This window comes from Eschscholzia californica, unplaced genomic scaffold, assembly GCF_041429995.1.
Source record: "Eschscholzia californica isolate CP2 unplaced genomic scaffold, dmEscCali1.0.p SCAF_4, whole genome shotgun sequence".
NCBI classification, from domain to species: Eukaryota; Viridiplantae; Streptophyta; class Magnoliopsida; order Ranunculales; family Papaveraceae; genus Eschscholzia; species Eschscholzia californica.
In genome coordinates, this window is record NW_028238461.1 from 40,824,367 (window position 1) to 40,843,650 (window position 19,284).

The 19,284-nt window shown below is 35.5% G+C and overlaps 3 protein-coding genes across 4 annotated transcripts; 1 reads left to right on the forward strand and 2 right to left on the reverse strand.

Annotated features, from left to right (window-relative positions):
• Positions 1 to 4,601: 4,601 nt before the first annotated feature.
• Positions 4,602 to 11,287, reverse strand: LOC147544700 (F-box family protein). Its single transcript, XM_086636110.1, has 6 exons — positions 10,912 to 11,287; positions 9,846 to 10,000; positions 8,839 to 8,926; positions 6,718 to 6,881; positions 5,878 to 6,023; positions 4,602 to 5,015 (listed from the first exon to the last, which is right to left on the reverse strand). Exons 1-6 carry the CDS (start codon positions 11,094 to 11,096, stop codon positions 4,917 to 4,919), a joined length of 837 nt encoding a protein of 278 aa, XP_086492236.1. The 5' UTR covers positions 11,097 to 11,287; the 3' UTR covers positions 4,602 to 4,916.
• Positions 11,288 to 13,484: 2,197 nt separating this feature from the next.
• On the reverse strand, positions 13,485 to 16,013 carry LOC147544701 (uncharacterized). 2 transcript variants are annotated; one of them, XM_086637494.1, is made up of 4 exons: positions 15,718 to 16,013; positions 14,261 to 14,358; positions 13,943 to 14,022; positions 13,485 to 13,850 (listed from the first exon to the last, which is right to left on the reverse strand). In XM_086637494.1, exons 2-4 carry the CDS (start codon positions 14,330 to 14,332, stop codon positions 13,580 to 13,582), a joined length of 423 nt encoding a protein of 140 aa, XP_086493620.1. In that variant the 5' UTR covers positions 14,333 to 14,358; positions 15,718 to 16,013; the 3' UTR covers positions 13,485 to 13,579. The 2 variants fall into 2 exon arrangements, with proteins under 2 accessions (XP_086493620.1, XP_086493621.1); XM_086637495.1 differs by having other exon boundaries at positions 15,749 to 16,002.
• A 2,126-nt stretch (positions 16,014 to 18,139) lies between these two features.
• Positions 18,140 to 18,691, forward strand: LOC147544702 (protein FAR1-RELATED SEQUENCE 5-like). Its single transcript, XM_086635753.1, has one exon. The coding sequence runs from the start codon at positions 18,140 to 18,142 to the stop codon at positions 18,689 to 18,691; it is 552 nt and encodes a 183-aa protein (XP_086491879.1).
• The last annotated feature ends 593 nt before the right edge of the window (positions 18,692 to 19,284 follow it).

Consider the following 19,284-nt stretch of genomic DNA (forward strand, 5'->3'; position numbering starts at 1 on the left):
TCGTTAGAGGTCGAGCTTCGTGCTCATCTAATGGTAGTTATTTTCATCGCTTTCATGATAAACGATGAACTAACCCTAGATTCACACATCTCTTCAATCTCTACTGAATTTAATTTCAACCCTCGATCTCATCCTATCACCCTCCATTACTGCACCCAAATAGCTTTCACCTCCTGGAATCAAATTAGGACAGTTTGGATCCATCGATTAACTTTGTGGCTCATGAGTTCGTACCGTTTATCCTATAAGAGATTTAATATAAGTATTAACTTACCTTTCGACCCCGGTCGGCATTACACTTCGTATTTCTATATCCATCTCCGTAGTAAAGTCTATGTTACCCATCTTGCAGCTCACTTTTTGTTGAATTCATGTGTATTTGGTGATCTTATAGATTTAACTCTAATTCCAAGTTCTGTAACATGTTCACTTCCACCCTTTGACGCAATTTTATTGCGATCTCTTGTCGAAGTAGCAGGGTATTCTTACTCGGGCTATGACGGCGATCCCATTTCCCAGGTGTCTGAACTATTTCTACATTGTAGAATTCGATCGGATATGGTCTCTGTACATGGAGAATACTGGCGGGATACCCAGGAATCATCATATGATTCCATCTTGCAGACACCCTCGTTTCTTCCGGAAATGTTGGGTGTTTGTTTTATCCATCGTAAGTGTTACACGAAGTTAGATACGAGCTTCATCTTCATAGATACCAGACGGACTCTCAACATTAAAGATTATATCTCGATCAAGAAGAGTTGCCAGCCTTGCAAGCTACAGAATGGAGACTGCCCTACAAGCCGAAGTTATATGATGCATTTCTTCACTTCTGATATTTTGTTGTACTACTTTTCTTATTGTATTTGTATTTTTCTTCTTACTGTATTGTAATAGACTTTTAATATTAATATATTCCCTTCAACAAAAAAAAAAAATAGAGTGTTATATACTCTTTTACTTAGAAAATCTCTAATGGGACACACTCTAACAAAAACTCTAATGGTGTGTTCGGTTGCAGGATTCCTAGGTAGGATTCCTATCAAAAGTGAAATTTGGTAGGAATTATGAATCTTTGGTTTGTTTGGCTACCAGGAATCCTAGGATTCTTGAATCCTAAGGATTCCTTATTCCAAAATTTGTATTGGACCAAAATCTCACCCTACCCCCTAGGATTTTGGATTAATGAACCTAAATTTCAAACTTAAAATCAACAAAAAAATATTTCCTTCTACAAAATCATTATTTTATTTCAAAATCATTATTTTTTTCAAAAATTTTTTTTTTTTTTCAAAATCATTGTTTTTTTCAAAAATCATATTTTTTTTCTAAAGACGTTTAAAAATATTCAAATAATAATAAATCATAGGATTCTTAGTTGTCAAAGAAACCAAAAAATATTACTTGGATTCACGAATCCGTGGAATCATGCATCTCAAGGACTCATGATCCGCGGATTCATGATTCCGCCATCCAAACACACCATAAAAGTCCCCGTTGTCAAGTATTAATGAAAATTTTCTTTTTTAAGGGCAACATAAAGACACTCTAAAATTTTTTATCTCCAATTGAGATCTCTAAGCTCCTGAAAAAAAAATTGAGATCTCTAAGTGGAGGTTATCCGTTCAGAAATTTTTTCAGATCTTTTTTAAGAGTTTCAAAGTTTCGTGTTATTGGTTCAGACCTTTACTTAAGAACTTTAAAACTTCGTGTTATCAGTTCAGATCTTTTTCAAGAACTTTAAAAGAACGTATTATTCATTTTTTATTAAAAATTAAGAACTTTAAATCAAGATCTGGCCTAGGGACCAAATTTACTCATAAATTAATCAAATTCGTGTTATTAGTTCATAGCTTTCTTCCTAACAAGTAACAAATTACATACTCTCTACCTCGACAATTTTTTCTTTCTCTCTCTCACACAGGTTTTTCCATCACATAAAGGTTTTTTACTCTTCTTACCTCTTCAGTGTTGTTGATTTCTCCTTATCTCAAATCTCTCTTTTTTTCCTCTCGAACTCCGAATCTAATTTGTCTTCTCAAAAGATAGATTGATGGTATAGGTTAGATGAAGAAAAATACTATTGATTCTGAAATCTTATTTGTTTGTTGTGCATTTTTTTATTTCTCTCTCTATCTTGTTTTCTAGGTTAGATGAAGAAAAATATCCAGAGAGAGTCTTCCAAGTTCTCAAAAGACAAATTGATGGTATAGGTTAGATGAAGAAAAATACCATTGGTTTCTCTGAAATCTTATTTTTTTGTTGTTCATTTTTTTTATTTCTCTCTCTATCTTGTTTTCTATAAAATCATGTATTAAATACCAAGTTTATCTTGACGAATTTATGATTGGAAATTTGGGTGTCACTTTTAATGTTTCGAATCAGGATGATGTTCGTTTGCAGTTTTCTATATTACTTGTGATTGAAGAAAAAGATGATGGTTTGGGAAGGCTAGTGCTGCACATGTCAAGTAATAAGGCAATAATATCTTATGATTCAAAGGAGAAGAGTTTCACAAAAGTTCGTGATTATGATGGAGAAGATTGTCATGGCTCCAGTTCGGCACCATATCATTTTCTCAATGATCATCAGTTTATAGAGACACTCGTTGATACTTACTGCTCTGGATCATATTTTGATTTTTGTGGTATACAAATCATTGATTTACAACGCAATTTCGGTGATTTGTGTATTTTTTATGTCAGATCTGTTATCTATCTCTTTGTTCTCTATGTCGTCTTTCTATTTCTCTATCTTTTTTCTATAAAAGCCATATAGAAAAGAAATAACATGAGATTTGATTCTTGGAATCCGAGAATTCTTTATTTTTTTTTTGTTTATGTAATTTTTTTTTAGAGAGATGTGTGTGTAATTTTTCTTTGCTCAGCTTGATGATGATGTCTGATGAGTAAAAAACCCTAAAAAAGTTCTAAAAGAAAAATATCAATAGATGTGTATGTAATTCTTTTTAATTAATTTTTTGTATATACTTTTTTTTGTTGAAAAAGGTCGTGATCCGTCCGCCCGAGCCCGTTAGAGCCCGATCGGGTTCTCGGGCAAAAACGGGTCGCGAGCACTTATAATGTATATGTGTCTGGCCCGCTAGGCCCGATCGGACACAATACAATGAAACCCGATCCGCCCGAACCTGCGCACAAAGAATCCGAGCCCGACTGAACCCGCCCGATTCCCACCCCTAAGTGTTACTCATATAATCGCGTGAGCCAAACAATAATCAAGATTGTGATTCCCAAGAATCACATTCAATTCCCAAACCATTCTTCACTACCAAACATGCTAAGTGCTATATAAGATTTTTAAAGTTTTCTCCAAAAAAAAATTCTCCAATGTAAAACTAAATTTAGATATTTAAGATGATGTGGCGCAACATAAATAAAGGTATATCAAGTCCTTTTGAAATATCTCTAATTATTACAATAGAAATCACGTCTTAATAGATCTTTAAAGTAACTAGATAATTCATTACAAAAATTATCGTGTCTCATAAGTAAGCAAAACAACTTTAAAGATAATGAAAAACACGTCATTTTCTCAGAGTTTTTTTCTTTAAAGAACTATTGAAAGTAATTCTTGTCGGAATGATAATGAAAAATTTTATTCTTAATATTGTATAATGTTCACTACAACTCGACATCAAATGAAAAAAAATATATGTAAATATATAATGAAAAAAAGTAATTCTTGTGGGAATGATAATAAAAGTCTTATTCTTAATATTGTAGAATGTTCACTGCAACCCGATATCAAATGAAAATAAAATTATATGAAACAACGATTTCATCATCGGGTGGTTTCGCCACGGCATAAAGACGGTTTTGAAGAAGATTCAAAGACAGATTTGATGAGAATTTCCCACTCTAAAAATGGATTCAAGGATGGTTTTTGAAGTCTTCATAGTCGATCTATACATGGTTGTGATTAGTGAAGAAGAGAAGATGGATTTCGGATATAGTTCATACATGTTCACAACGAAGATCTGGATTAGAAGAATTAAATCAAACGACGGGAATTGACTAAGTTATCTCTTCATCGGATTGCTATTAATACTAGTATCATCATAATACTACTTTGGGAATTGACTAAGTTATCTCTTCATCGGATTGCTATTAATACTATTTTTTTTTTGTTAAACTGATTGCTATTAATACTAGTATCATCATAATACTACTTCTAATTTTCAATTTTATTTGTATTATGAATTTTATTTTGTCCACCTTTAAGGGTCTTTAATTCTCAGATCTTCAGGATCTCCTTCTATCGGCCTTTAGAGTCTTTTCTTTGAGTCAGTGTCGTGTCAATTTATTTCCCTTCATGGGGCACTTTGCATTCGAAAGTCCTATGAACTTATCTTATGTAACTCTCATGAAGTTTTCAGATGGGAGGAATAACAATTATCTACCATGTAACTTTGTGATTGTCAGTAATGAATGAAAGTATGGTTTTGCTCAAAAAAAAAAAAAAAAAAAATTATACAAGAATATATACTTTACTATTTATATATCATATGACCTTATTGATAATTTTAAAATGTTTGGTCGTTTTCTTTTTTTTTTGCTATTTTTCTAGCTCATTAGATCATAATCATAAGTCCTTTTATTCAAAACATCAATAATTTGTAACATGTGGTTTTCTCATCATACTAGCATAAATATTTATGTAGGTACAAATTTAAAAGAATATAAGACCTTGAGTATGATGCTTCATAATCTCAACAAAAAAAAAAAAGTATGATGCTTCATAACTTCAGTGAACATTCTTCCTTACAATTATAGTATATACTTTGTGAAACTCCTAAAATGTTGCCATTAATTAGTAAAATGGTTGTTGAAGCTGTGTCGGAAACCGATAATCTCTTAAGGATTCAGGTGTGCAAACTATTCTTTCTACCAATATGTTCAATATGCCCATAGCTTGTATACAGATCCTTCATCTGAATCACTGTCACTATCGGGAGAAGTTACCGACAAAGATTCCCCAAGTAGGTATTCAACAACCTGGCCACAAATATAAATAGTTCAAAATACAGATAATCTTGTGAACAAGAACAAAATAATTTTACTCATAATACAGGTTAGACCAAGGTGAGAATGAACCATCAAAATGGTGAAGTGGATAAACTTTTAGCTTCCTGTCTACTTGTTGCTCATTGAATATACTTCGCAAGAAACTGCCTAACTAGTTAAAAACTTTATGTTTACAACATTAAGATTCGAACCCTGGTCTCTTCAGTGGAGAGATGTATATGTGTCCACTCAAACAAAGTGAGTTTCACCGTTAAACACTTATGGGGCGTCTATTTCTTAATACACTTGAAATCTGACATTTATAGTACTAGAGTGGCAATTCCATTGCCTTCTATTACTAAGACGAAATGTCACGGCAAATCTGAATTTTGAAGAAAAACAGATCAGTCTTGAGTTTGTTATTTTAACTTATCGGACTTTCAAGAAAAGAAAGACAAGCACCCACTTACCAAAGAAATAAGTTGTTCAAATCTGCTTCACAATTTCTGGTGATTTCTAAGAATCCGCTCCACAGTCGGCTCACAACAGGGTAGGCATACACAAGGGTGGACGGCTGTGAAGGTTTGAGTTTAAGTCACAACTAGACCCATAAACCTCTAAATCTACTAGATTACTGGGTAGGTGGGACTGAAGTCATCAATTTCGACAAAGAGAATAGGAACTATACAAAACAACTAGGGCGAAAAAATAGCGGAGCTCTAATCACAGCCTTCAAGCAAGCACAATTCCAAAGGACTCTTTTAACTGTTAATACCACCACTAATATGTAGGAATTGCTAATAAAGAAAATTAGTAACATAGAAGACACAAACGACATAACAGATGAACTTACCTGTAAAGATGATGTCGGCTTGATTTGCTGGTCTTTGGATTTTAAAGCACGGTGGGAGTTGGTGCACTTCATATTACTGAGCCAAACAATTGATTTACATAGACCACAGTAACCCCTGTTTGATCTCAATCCCCTCGGATATTTGTCTGAGAAATACATGGAGTTTGTTAATGGTAATTATGGTACTATAATCAGATGGAGAAGATAACGCTCGAAGACAAAAACGATAATTAATAAAGTAAATTGTAATTAGACACATAATTCTTCTGAATAACCCCCTTAGCAGTTACAAGTATTATGATCAACTGGCATATCTATTGCCCAATACAAAAACAAGTATTGTGTAAGCATAAGCTTGATAATATAAAATATCTATCCAGATTCAAACAAGTAAACAACTTCCCTAAATGGGATTTCATCATACTGGAAAATTTTGTCAAAACTCCATCGGCCAAATTTTCTATCATCCAAAAGGATCCCACAATTTCTCTGAGGCTTCAGCTCCCTAGGTAATGTTGGCAGAGGACTACATACAAACTCACACGTATTTTGCGCATTCGTACGGGTTTGCGTAGGTGTGCAAAGGTCTGGGCATGTTTGCTAGGAGCCAAAGCCTAAAAAGATAATGAACAGAGTCCAAGCCTAAAAAACAACGGACATGGAGCCTAAGTCTAGATTACATTTGCATGTCTTTTAACCAAAACCAACACAAAATTTGGTCTTCGGAGTTTGGCTTAATTCCCCGCACCTTTAATTTTAACGTCAGTCGTTTCTAGTAAAATATTTTGCCAATCTCCAAGTAAAACTAAAAATAAATAACGAAGCATCTAAGAACAAAACCTGAATAGGCAGTTCTAAAGGCTTCTCTCCAGTCAAAAATGGTCTCTTGATTCATGCTTCCTTCCTTTGGTCGTGATGTTGCAGTACTTTCAAGGGTGCTTCCAAAATATGTGCTGTATTGTGACTTCCATAGCTGGTTGTCATTTGATGCTATACTCCAAGACCTTGTAAGAATAATGTAGATGATGAGTCAAGAGCATCACGAAGATCTGCAATCCTAGTAATGAGCCAAAATTAATCCATAAGTGACCACATTTTGTGTTTTTCTGCCGCGGAACCGTGATTATCATTTTAAGAGAATGCTACCCAATAGACAAAACATGGACCCTGTTTTGAATGAAAGTATCAGATACACTGTTGCCTGGCAAATTAGATGCTTATGTATCCGACGCAATGTGAATTAAGACAATAGACCTCTTATTTATGCTAGTGATTAAGACTATATTTGGCTGACTGAAAAATAGACGAAACCAAAAGGAATCTTCATGCTATGAGCCAAAAACTTTAAACACGAGTAATACCAATCTGATTTAGCGCCTTTTTATATGTCGAGATAAAAGTTTGGGGTGTGATCGTTCAAGTATACACATAATCATACGCATAAACATTCACAAATATATCAATGTTTATTGATTTATTTGACTAACACATACAACGTATTGGTCATATTTTATACTCTGGAATGTAGAATAAGTGGACACCCATATGTGTAGAGAGTGCCCGGCGCGCTTGCCCCCGCCCCTTCCCAGTTTTTGCCCCTAACAACCTTACAGATCTTAGAGGAGAGAAGTTAAGCAACTTAAGCAAAATGTGAAACATGCAAGATTCAAAATCGAATATTTTTTACTTCCAAAAAATTGTTTTAAGCTTGTTTACAAACTGATTTGTCTTTTTGACTTAAATCTAACGAAAAAGTATTTTATAACTTGATTCCAAAAAAACACCTAAAAGAACAAAAATTCAGCCGATAATATATATTTTACCCGTTCTTTTTTTTTTTTTTGAATAATTTGAATTAATAATAAAACCCCCACAGGGGATGGAAAATGTTAAAAGGAAATTACAAAATGCTAGACTCCCAAATGAATACAATATCAGAGAATGAAATTGTCAAGACAAATTACATTCTTTTACTCCAAAGATAGAACATTCCTTTGATCTCATCCTCCTTGATGGAATAATCCATATTTGTTTCTTTGAAAATCTTGTCATTCCTTTCTAGTTTTAAACTTCTCATCCCTAGATCTCCTTATACAGAAGTTCCATGAAAAATCTCCAAAAGCTAGTAACAGTGTCAACCCTCTAAACATAACATCTAAATGATGTGTTGCTATTACCTATTGCGGAATTAATTAAAAAAAAATAGCAACTAATGCTAAACTAACTAAGGAAAGATTGAAGAATAATAACTACAGCAGCACTACAAAAGTTGCCTAGTATGGATGAATTGAGGAAGAGAGGTCGTATAACCAACAGCACATGTGTTCAGTAGGTGGAGGCGGAATCAGTTAACCACATATCCCTCCATTGCAATTTTACGAGTGAAGTATAAAACTATTTCACCACTTCCTCCATGTCTATCAGTTAGTACATGCAGGTATCTGCAGTTGACAGTATAGACCAATGGAAAGGTCTGAAATTACAGAAAAGAGGCACGGACACAAGGGTCTTGATCCCAGTGGCCATCAAATAGACTGTACCCTCCCTGCTCGCTACACGACTCTTTCTCTCTGTGTTGTCATAGTCGTAGTAGTCGACATTATATAAGTGGTAGCTCCTCGCCCAGAATGCGTCTTCCTACCTCCTCCTTCTGCACTCTGAGGAAGCTCTCGGGGGAATATTTCATTGGAGTAGAATTCAATCGTGGACTAAGTTTAAGAGTTATCAAGACTTTGTGCTAAACAGGGACACTTTGAAACATAACATGTGACTTTTGTTTTTAGGCTCATAATTATGGAGCCACCCCTTGTTAATATTACTTTTTTCTATCAATAGTTGAATGCAATTAATTCAAAGTTTCAAAATCACAATTTGTGGAATCACAAATAGGTATGTTATCTTTCCTTACTTCCTTTGCATTAATATCCATGATATGCAACAAGCAGACAAAAGAAAACTTACCGACACACTAAACCAACAACAACCAAAGATTGCATGTCGAGGAAACTGAAGATATGGTCAAGAACATCTTTAGGTAGTTGTGGCGGACCTGAAAAAACATTAGAACCAGTATTTAAGAATTCTTACCAGCCAGTCATTCATCACTAAGAAAAACAAGTCGGTTTTTTCTTTTCCTTCTTGTGACTGCCACTTGGACAAAAAAGTACCATGTAACTCGAAATTTACAGTACAGCAGAACTTACTATGCATGCAGAGCCTGTGTGTGGTAAATCCATTGCATAACCTTTAGACTAAGTAAGTTAAATAGTATCAGAACGTACCAGCGGACCAATGATCTGAGCTGTGTAGACTAAATGAATTATTACTTCTGAGAAGGCTTATTAGCCTTTCGAAAAAATGAATATGGTCAAAAACTCAAAATGATGTGTAGTCTTTTGCACAACATATTTTGCACCTATACCATCCTTAACCATTTCTAGTTCTTCCGCAAACCATATAAGAATATTTATTTCTAAGAATATGTGCATTCAAGGGCGGAGCTAGGATTTGAAATCACACGGTTCACACCTGGCTAGCCTAAAATTTCAATAAAACAAAATGTAGAAAAGAAAAATTTGTCCATGGAACTATTGTTAGAAAGACGCGATTTTTAATGTACTTACAATTAGTTAACCATGATAACCAACGAACATATACCCTAATGTTTTTTCTTCAAAAGCAAGTTGATAATTTAGAAAGTTCAAACTTTTATTAACCATGGTCATGGTCCTAACAAGTGCACTCCAAGTATTGAGAAGGGGAAATAATATCAAAATAAAGTGCTTTGAGGCGAATTTGAAGCCTGAACCTCATGTGTGTAGGGTAAATGCCTTCTCACTCATCCAAAAGGGTTTCTATTAGGTCGAAATTTTTTAATCAGAAATAAGATCCCCTATTTACAAGAAAAATAGAGAAATGCAAACCACGCAACTGAGATTTTACAACAAACATTATGTAGCAAGAAATACCTTCTCCATCTTTTTGTGCTTTACAACGCCTCCTGTGTGCAACTACAGCGTGCTTGAACTCTGCCACAGCCAAAACTTTCTTCTGTTTAGGTAATGCCACTACTGCTGCTTGCAGCAGGCGAGTAGCTGCTGTTTTTCCTCTTTCTGTGTGCACTCTGTAGCATCGCGACAACCACAGCCCACAGGTGAGGTGAGAAAACCATGTCAAAGAGTCTAAAAGTAAGATTGCTAATATAAAATCGCTTCACGATCCAGATGTGCAACTATTGTGTTTTCGAGAAGTATCTAATATAAGTGATGTCACTGACATGTCAAGTTCACTAAAAAGAAATAGTACTCCAGTGACCGTAATTTGCATGACCTACAAACTAGCTATGTCGTTAGGGGGCGAAAGCCGAAAAGTGTGGCATGACGGAGGAGTCAGAATTAGGGAGGCAGGGCGCCGATATGAACAATATTGTAGAAGTGCATGTGTCCTCAATCTCACTACTTATCTCTTCGCAAATTGAAGTTTATTAAACATTCAACACATGATTTGCATATTAAAATTAACACCAGAACACAAGCGAAGCTCACCTAGTTATCAATTACCATTTCCTCTAATCCCTAGTTGGCCTTATTTAATCGTCTAGCGTTGACTAGTTGGCAATCTAAAAAATAATAGAAGCTCGCCTTCTACGAGTCCAGCCCCTCCTTTACCTTGTTGACATTGATGATTAGCTCGACTAATCATCAACATTAACCACATAGTCTATAATGTAAGTAGTCTAACCGAAATCAACCATTTTTTCGCCTGAAACTCTTTCTCTGTAGTTTTTTCCCTTCCCCTCAACCTATTAACATGGAGCGAACATCGTCCTTCTAGGAATAAGCTTCTAATCCTCTTTAAGCATTGTTAACATGATATTTCAATACAGAAAGAAAGGCAAAAACTTTTCCAATTGAACAAATTTAATGATTCAAAGTTCAAATATGCTATATACCCATTCGTCTACCACATCAGTTGGATTAAATTATAAGCCAGAATTGGAATTCTATCTATAAAATAACAAAAGAGAGTACTTACTCGGGGAGGAGGCGAAAAGCAGAAAGAGTGTCTTCAAAGATGATGGATTGAAGATTCTTGGGGACCTTTGAAAAACCCCTCCTCAATATTAAACTGAGTTCGTCACATGCTGATGGGTAATCGTAAAACCTAGAGAGAGATTCTCTCAATTTTAGTTTCTGATATCTCTCTGAAAATCCAGACATTTTTTGAAATCTATGGACGAAATTAGTACTACTAATTCTCTTTGTTTTCAACACGACTTGTACAGACCGTAGGTATTCATACCTCTCGTTTATTATGGGTCGTCATTAAGAGGGGGATTGTTTTGCTTTCAGGAAATAAGAAAGGTAGAATTTTGTTTTTTTTTTTTGAGAAATCGAATACGATCTAGATCAACATTAGTTGTTACAAGCACGATAAGCACGATAACCGGCTAAGTTAAACTTTGATACATTATGAAGATGTAATAAGCAAACTTAGGACCTCTAGATTTTAAAAGTTTATGTCAAACACTTTGAACCACTCGAGCAACCAATTTTTCGTGTTGCAAAATTATAACATGATCTATCTCCATTTATGTATCCCCTTATTCGAATCATTTTTCCAATGGTTTCTTGTCTCCTCGGATGATAATACTGACGTTCAAGCGGGACGACTACAGAATATAGGTCACATGCATATAATTTGAAGCTCGAGTTTACCATGTTCATTTGGAGCTTCTATTAACTTAACCTCGGTATTGACAACATGCCTTCGGCCTCTTCATATATTTAAATCTTTACTTGTATGCACGAGTTTACGTCTTCCATCTTGGAATCTGTTCATGAAATCACTTTTCGAGTCATCCATCTTCTTTCTCATCTTTTCCTTCTTAATCATTTTTCGAGTCATCCATCCTCTTTCTCATCTTTTCCTTCTTTCTTCTTGTTGATCGGCTAGATTGACCTGCTTGACTCCTCTTGGAGTTTGGGTTTTGCCTGAACAAAGGTTTACAGAAAATGTTACACCAGGCAATTCTGATTTAGATGATTTTGTAGGTGATTCTGATGCAGACCCATTAAAATTCCCCATAAAATTTTGTTGTCTTGGATCGGCAAAATTTTGATTATGAAGTATATGTTATATATGATCAAACTAGAATCTTTTTGTCTCTTCAGGATCTTGCTTGAGTAATTATGTGGTTTGAAGAAGATGCAAGAGTTAAAGATAAATACAATACAATATATATGAGATAAATGTTTACGAAAATAGACAAGCTTATATAAACACGTACATTGTCTAGCTGACTGGCACCACTTTGATTTCGATTTTCGACTTGACGCACACAACCCCTGAATCTATTTATTGGTTTCATAATCGCGCCCGATCAACAACTGAATGACTTAGCCACTCTAATTTGCTCACCTTAGTTGGTGGGCATATTTTTCTCAAAAAACCCGAATCCATAATGCATTTTTTTTGTAAGTTACCTTGTATTGAATCTTGAGATATTTGCAACAATGCATTACATAAAATAATGTCTTCATCGGTGAAAAATGAAGGACCACGAGATACTTTATTGTTTCCACTCGCCATGTTTGTGAGGTGGGAAATATTTGGATTTGTCAAATTGGGTAAAGAATATGGATATGTTAAAACATTGAAAGTATGTATATATTTATAGATAAATTGAAGAGAAGATGAATAAGTTGTAAGAGAAAGGATTAAAATTGTAGAGAATATGAATACGTTAACGTTTTAAACAATTTTTATCTCGACACAAGAAGATTAAAGATAATCAGGTTCATTATACATTACGAGATGCTTTAATGGACTATTTATGCGCAACAAGAGGTAATGCTTTGCATTATTGAATTCTGAATAAATTGTTAGAGAGGATTTAAAGAATTACATTAGTTGTCGGTTAACTTTGTCTTTGTTTCGAATTGTACTGTTTTATTTTTATTAATGATAATATAGTTATGTTAATCTCCATCAAATAATACTGTATTACATTTTCTTTTATTAGTTACAATATAAATTGAAACGAAACCTAATTGCTATCTAGAAAATAAAATTGAAGACATAAAAATAATTACATAACAGAGAAGAGACTTAAAATGAAGAAAATAAGAACACAATAAATTTAGGCTAAGAAAATTTCATGGGCTAAACAATTAAAAAAACAAGTTAGACCAAAGGGAGTGTCCCTCCAAATATGAAGGGATGAACAATGCCATCCGAGCTCTATACAATTTGGAGGCATAGGGCTCCCCTTCGAGATTGTACCTCTCTTTTTCTCATACCCAAGTTACCCACTGCTTTATTCAAAAGGCCTAAAGTTAGTATCCAGGTTTATGACTTTGTTCATTAGAGAAAATTCTAATATTTGATCATTAAGTTGTGTTTCTGAATCAGATTGATTGGATTAAAAACTGAATAAACTTCGATTAAGGGAGAACGTACAATAAGATGATTAATGGCAGTGGGCACAAAATTATATCACCTGGATCGACCTATCAAAATTTTTTCGAGCAACACCGAAAACAATAGTTCTCTTCATTTTCATGTTTGCATTGAGAGAATTGGCAAAGAAAATGGTAAGACCAAAATACAGGCACAACTCATAGGAGACGATAAAGATCTCTCTGTCAAATATAGAAAACTTCCACCGTATTTTTTTTGTTCATGAAACACAAAAAAAAAATCATCTGCCTTTCTTCTTGGTCTGTAAAGACGGGGAAACAAATCCGGCCCTTTTCTTAGTAAAAGCGTTGGTTCTGCTTCCTCTATCTCCATCATCATCATCATCGCTACTTTGTTCATCATCTTTCCTATCAGAAGTGTTTACTTCTTCTTCTACTTTCTTGGCAGCTCGACGTTTTCCAGCTTCCAACTTCGCCCATAATCTTTTCTCTATGGGATCTGTTGGAGCTCCAAGTTTAGACTGGATTGGAACTTTTGCTCCTAAGCCCAACCTTCAGAACGTACAAAGGGATAATATTTTCAGAAATCTGTCACAACGAAAAGGTAAGACTTCTTGATATACAAAAAAATCACTAAATTTAACCTGGCGGGTCGACCCACAAATTCTAATTCAGTTGATTCATCATCTGCTGATCCACTCATTTTATTGACCCATGATTCAGCCTGAAAATAAGTTGCACCCAAGTAAGTTCAAATGTAGAAACCAAATCAGCATCCGGACCGTTTTCATGTAACAAAGGAGGTCTAAGAATAACTTCAATGTTAGTTGGGCAAGTGATCCGAGTTTTCAGCCGAATGACTCAGGTTCGGGACTGGCGAAGTTTATTTGGTAAAAATAAGCATAAGGAAAAGAAATAACACAATGTAAGAAGTTGATGGGTAGTTTACGATCAACACTTACTAATTTGAGGCCGTTCTCTAACTTCACCAATTTAGGCATAACTTTCACCTCTGTTGGCGTTTTTGTGGTCATTGATAGAGATATGAACTGATTACCTCCTGGAAAAACAAACCAACACTTAACTTAAAACAATTATGGTCTGTTATTGGCTAAGAACTTTTTACTAGAATTTCGAAGTCCTCAGAACTTCGGGAAAGATCTTACGAGTTAAATTCCAAGTACTTATGCTAGAAGAATAAATGGTGTATCTTAAATCTAAGTCCTTCAAATCAGCGACTGATACTAAAACAAAATCGACATTGTCTGAAGACCCCAAAATTAAAATGTTTGTCATTTACCCTATCTTCAGCACCACCATCACCACCTCCGACTACAACCACCACTTCTCTCTCCTCTCAGACACTTTCTCTCTGTTGCTGCCGAAGAACGACAAACCTAAGACAGACTACTAAACTCAAGTTACCTATAATAGAAAGCATATCTAAATTTCCAAGTACAACAAAAACTCAAGATGCAGATGATTCAAGACTTCTCTTAAGTATGAAACCCACTTTCGGTGGTTGGTAACATGTGTGTTTCTCATTTGAGAAGAGCAAGGTCCTAATCTTGTTGCTTCCAAAAAGAAATAAAAAAGAAACAATTCTCTTGGTTATGCTATTGTGTGAACTAGGTTCATGGATAGATTCCCACTTCTTATCAATCACATTTTATACCAGGGATCAGGATTCTGGTATAGACATCTTTCACGATCAAATAGCTATCCTATCAACTCTCTAAATCCCAAACTATATGGACTAAACAGTACACCTCTCCCAAAAATAGATTCAAATCTCCATCAAACTACTGGATGAATAGACCAAATAAGTTCTACCACTAATTCAAGATTCAGTCTTTAAAACCATTGCTAACTTTTTCTTGCAGTTCGATTCATTACTTTAGAAAATAAACCTAAAATAAGATAAACACAACCTTGTTCAAGCTAAACCCCCAAGCTCATTGGGTATATATCTAATAGTAACACGGACAAAATGATGGCCGCAGTTACATTTTCACCTTATACCAAGCAACATCGATAAGTTTTTCAAGCTCAATTAAACAAGCGACATATGTTCGGTATTACGTGTGCGTAGAGCTATCTATCTAGTTCACAGTACCGAGGCCAAGATATATTACAAGATCCCACCAAAAAACGGTACACGGATACCAACAAATTTCCCACAAAAAACCCTAATTTCAATTTCACAAACTTTATGTGAATTTTGCATAAACCCTGATTTCAGTTGGTTTGTGTTCACATCAAGTTTGATGACCCTAATTAAACCCTAGTTCAAAAAAATTAAACCCTAATTTCAATTTCTCATCAATTTCAAACTAATTACCTTACCCTAGCTCATAATACACATCAATTTCAGGAGGTTTGAGTAGGTTGAATGGATTACAAGAGAGAGAGAGAGCACCTGTTGATTACAAGAGAGATGGAGAGAGCACCTTCGAGATTCAAACTCGGTTTGAATAATTGGTATTGCTGCTCGTTTTTTGCTGGGATGGAGATGATAGAGAGAGCACCTTCGAGACTCAAACTTGAGTAACCCTAACTTGATTATCCACCGAGATTCAAACCTCTGAAACGCCCACCTTTTCGAGTTTCAAACTCGGTTCGAACAACCAGCAAAAACTGGATTCGTTTGGGGCTGGGATGGAGAAGAGATAGTGTGGGTTATTTGCGCCCTACGTTTTTGCTCGAAGGCGCCCAGTTTTTTGGTTTCAGAAAGGCTAGTCTTGATTAACCAATGGGCATTTCGGATGTGTATTATGAAAAGGTGGGGGTTTCATTAATTATAAATAAAAGGTGCGTGTTTCAGTAATGTGTATCATGAAAAGGTAGGGGTTTCAGTAATTATACATATTCATCAGCTCATGCTTTTAACTTGATATATAAAAGCATAATAACCTTAAAAGATAACCTTAACAAACTCAGAAGTTTAAGACCAAGTGATGGGAGAAGAAATTGAATCGAATCCAATGATGTAGAGAGAGAGAGAGAGCAGAGAGAAGACCTGTGATGTTGTGAAACTGATTAGTTCGTGAGTTTGACGGGGAAGAAGATGAGTTCCCCAGAGAGAAGTACCTTGGAGAAAATACAGAAGAACTGTTGAAAACTCGACTGAAACTTGACGGAGAAGAATCTCGTGAAATTGTCGCGGGTAGGGATAGGATCCGTGGATGGCAGCCCTAACCCGTCCGCCTGCGAGACATGGTTGTGGGTAGGGTCGTAGGGGTGGGTTTTTTTACTGTACTTGGATCCGCCCATTAATGCCCGCGTCTGCAAGAGTCTGTGGACGCCCGATAACCGACTCGGACAAAATCTGACCGTCCGAGAAGGGGAAGTGGACGGACGCTGTCATAGACACTTACTCGGCGTTCTGCATATGTCCGCCCGACCGTCCAAGAAGGAGGAAGTGATCGGTGTAACGCCCACGATCAACTGACAAATATGTTGACCCGACTGTTCGTCTCTTTTACCCGTCCAGTTGTTCATTATATCTTACCCACTATATCGATTAAGTACCCGCTCGAATGTCCAAATAATTTTAGACTGTTGGATAGATGATGACGTGGGAAAATGGTTTCTTCTTGTTGTCATCATATCTAACAAAACCTACCCATTAACTAGAAAAAACAAAACCCACCCATCATAGCCGAGTGAAAAGATAGTGGTGAGTATCTTCAGTTCTTGCCGTAGAATGCTTGATACATAAAAAAGTCTTTGCGAAAGGGCCAGAGAGGCTCTGAAAGATGCACATACCTTTTTTTTTAATAAAAAATGATGCTATGCCCTGCGGTTTTCCCGGCCCAATCCCGGCCAGCCGAGTTGGCAGTCCAACCGGGCATAGCATCCTGAGTTGGCACCGTGAAGAGGGTGGTTTTACAATTTTTACAATTTGGTCCCTCAAATTTTAACCCTTTTGAGTTGAGTCATTTTTCAACTCATAACATCAAAACACGGGATTTCACTTTTCACTTTCCCTCTTCCAACTAAAAGCTAGGGCAAAACTTGATTTTGAACTCTACAATCCATTTCAGCTAGGTTTTGCTTCAAAATCACTCGAGAAATACCGCTTCTTCACTCGATTCCAACTACAGGCATCATCAGGTAAGTTCATCCATTCAAAATCGAATCTTGAGTGGATGAATTCTTTTTCCTGATATGTATTTACTTGCATTGTGTTATTTCTGGTGCACTTGTTTCGGTGATCAGGATTTAGGGTTATTTCCAGCGTAAATTTATGAGATAAACAATGGTTGAATAAGCTCGTTTTTTAGTAATCTATAGGTGTGGAGCTCGTTTTTGGTTTGAAAGTGAAGAACCCTAATTTTGTGCAATAGAACTTGCAGATGGGAATGGTTTCCTTTGAAATTTATTATTTTTTTTGTTTTGTTAGTTGTAGAGAGACCAATGTTGAATCTTGCAATTTGAAATAAGATATCGTTTATGGTGTTGCTTACTAATCAGTTCAAGTCTGGTACTAACTAGGGTAGCTAATTACTTAAATATTACTAACATAAATAGCAAAGCTTAGAATGCACAAAATTAAAATCTTAGAGTGAAAGTCAAATTTGTTTAAAGAGGTGCTAGAGGATTGGTAAGTCATTTAGGTCAACCTAAATTATCTTTGGGTTTACACTTACAAAAAGATGTCTGACTTAGCTAAAAAAACACTACCATGAGTAACTTCCTGTTGTCGGTAACCGTCTCCACACTGTTAAGTGTAGTGGTTCATGTTGAGTTTTGCTTCGGAGATGGTTTTTAATTATCTTTGGGTTTTGTTGCTAAGATGTATGTATTTTTCATATCTTATACTTATGTTGGCTGTAGAAATGTTATACTCTTCAGAGAGTGAGGATGTGGATTGTTTCGACAAAACGTCCGAGAATGACATTGGCAAACAGAAAGAAGACTTGTGCGAAGTTACAGTACCAACTATAGGTTTGGAGTTGAACAATTTGGATGAAGTGTATGCCGTTTGTCTTGCCTATAGTCGAAAAGAAGGTTTCTCACTCAGAAAACGATCAACTAAAAAAGAAGAAGGGGTAGTTCGATATATTACATTGACTTGTGCGAAAAGTGGGACAACTAAATCAGTAGGTAGCAATCCTATTGAACAACAACCTAGTAGTCGAAATGGGTGTAAAGCCAAAATCTGTTCGAAGTTGAATGAACGTGGGAAATACGAAATAACTAGTGTTCTTTTAGAGCACAATCATATTCTTAGTCCCGGAAAAGTTCGACACTTTAGATGTAATCGAAAGATTAATGCTCATGTGGCAAGACAACTGGAAATTAGTGATATGGCAGGAATTAAACTGAGCCGTAATTATAAGCAACATGTTGTAGCAGCTGGTGGACATGAGAATGTCCCATTCAATTAAAGAGATTGCAGAAATTATATTCAAAAGAAGAGATCTATACGTCTTGGAGAAGGAGATGCATTAGCTATTCAACAGTATTTTTTGACAATGCAAAAGAAGAGTAATGGTTTTATTTTTAGTATGGATTTCGACGAAGATTGTTGCTTACATAATGTGTTTTGGGCAGATAGGAGGAGTAGGGAGGTGTACAAAGAATTTGGCGACGTTGTGACGTTTGATACAACCTACTTAACAAATAGGTACGGTCGACCTTTTGCTCCTTTTGTTGGCATTAATCATCATGGACAATCAATCCTTTTGGGTTGTGGTTTATTGTCTAATGAAGATACAGAGACGTTTAGTTGGTTGTTTAGGACTTGGCTTGATTGTATGGATGGTAAGGCTCCGGATGGTAACTCTTATTTAGTGTTTCAAAAATAATACTATGTTTGGGTTTATTTTTTAGTTTTTACCATCTAAAATGCCTTCATGTCAGCCCGTGTTGGATACACAAGAGAGCTCGCTTGGTGAAAGTCACCAACACACATACTATACACCGGAATCTACGATAGTAATTTGTTTACCTTTCTTGTTATTAAGTTAATAAATCTAAA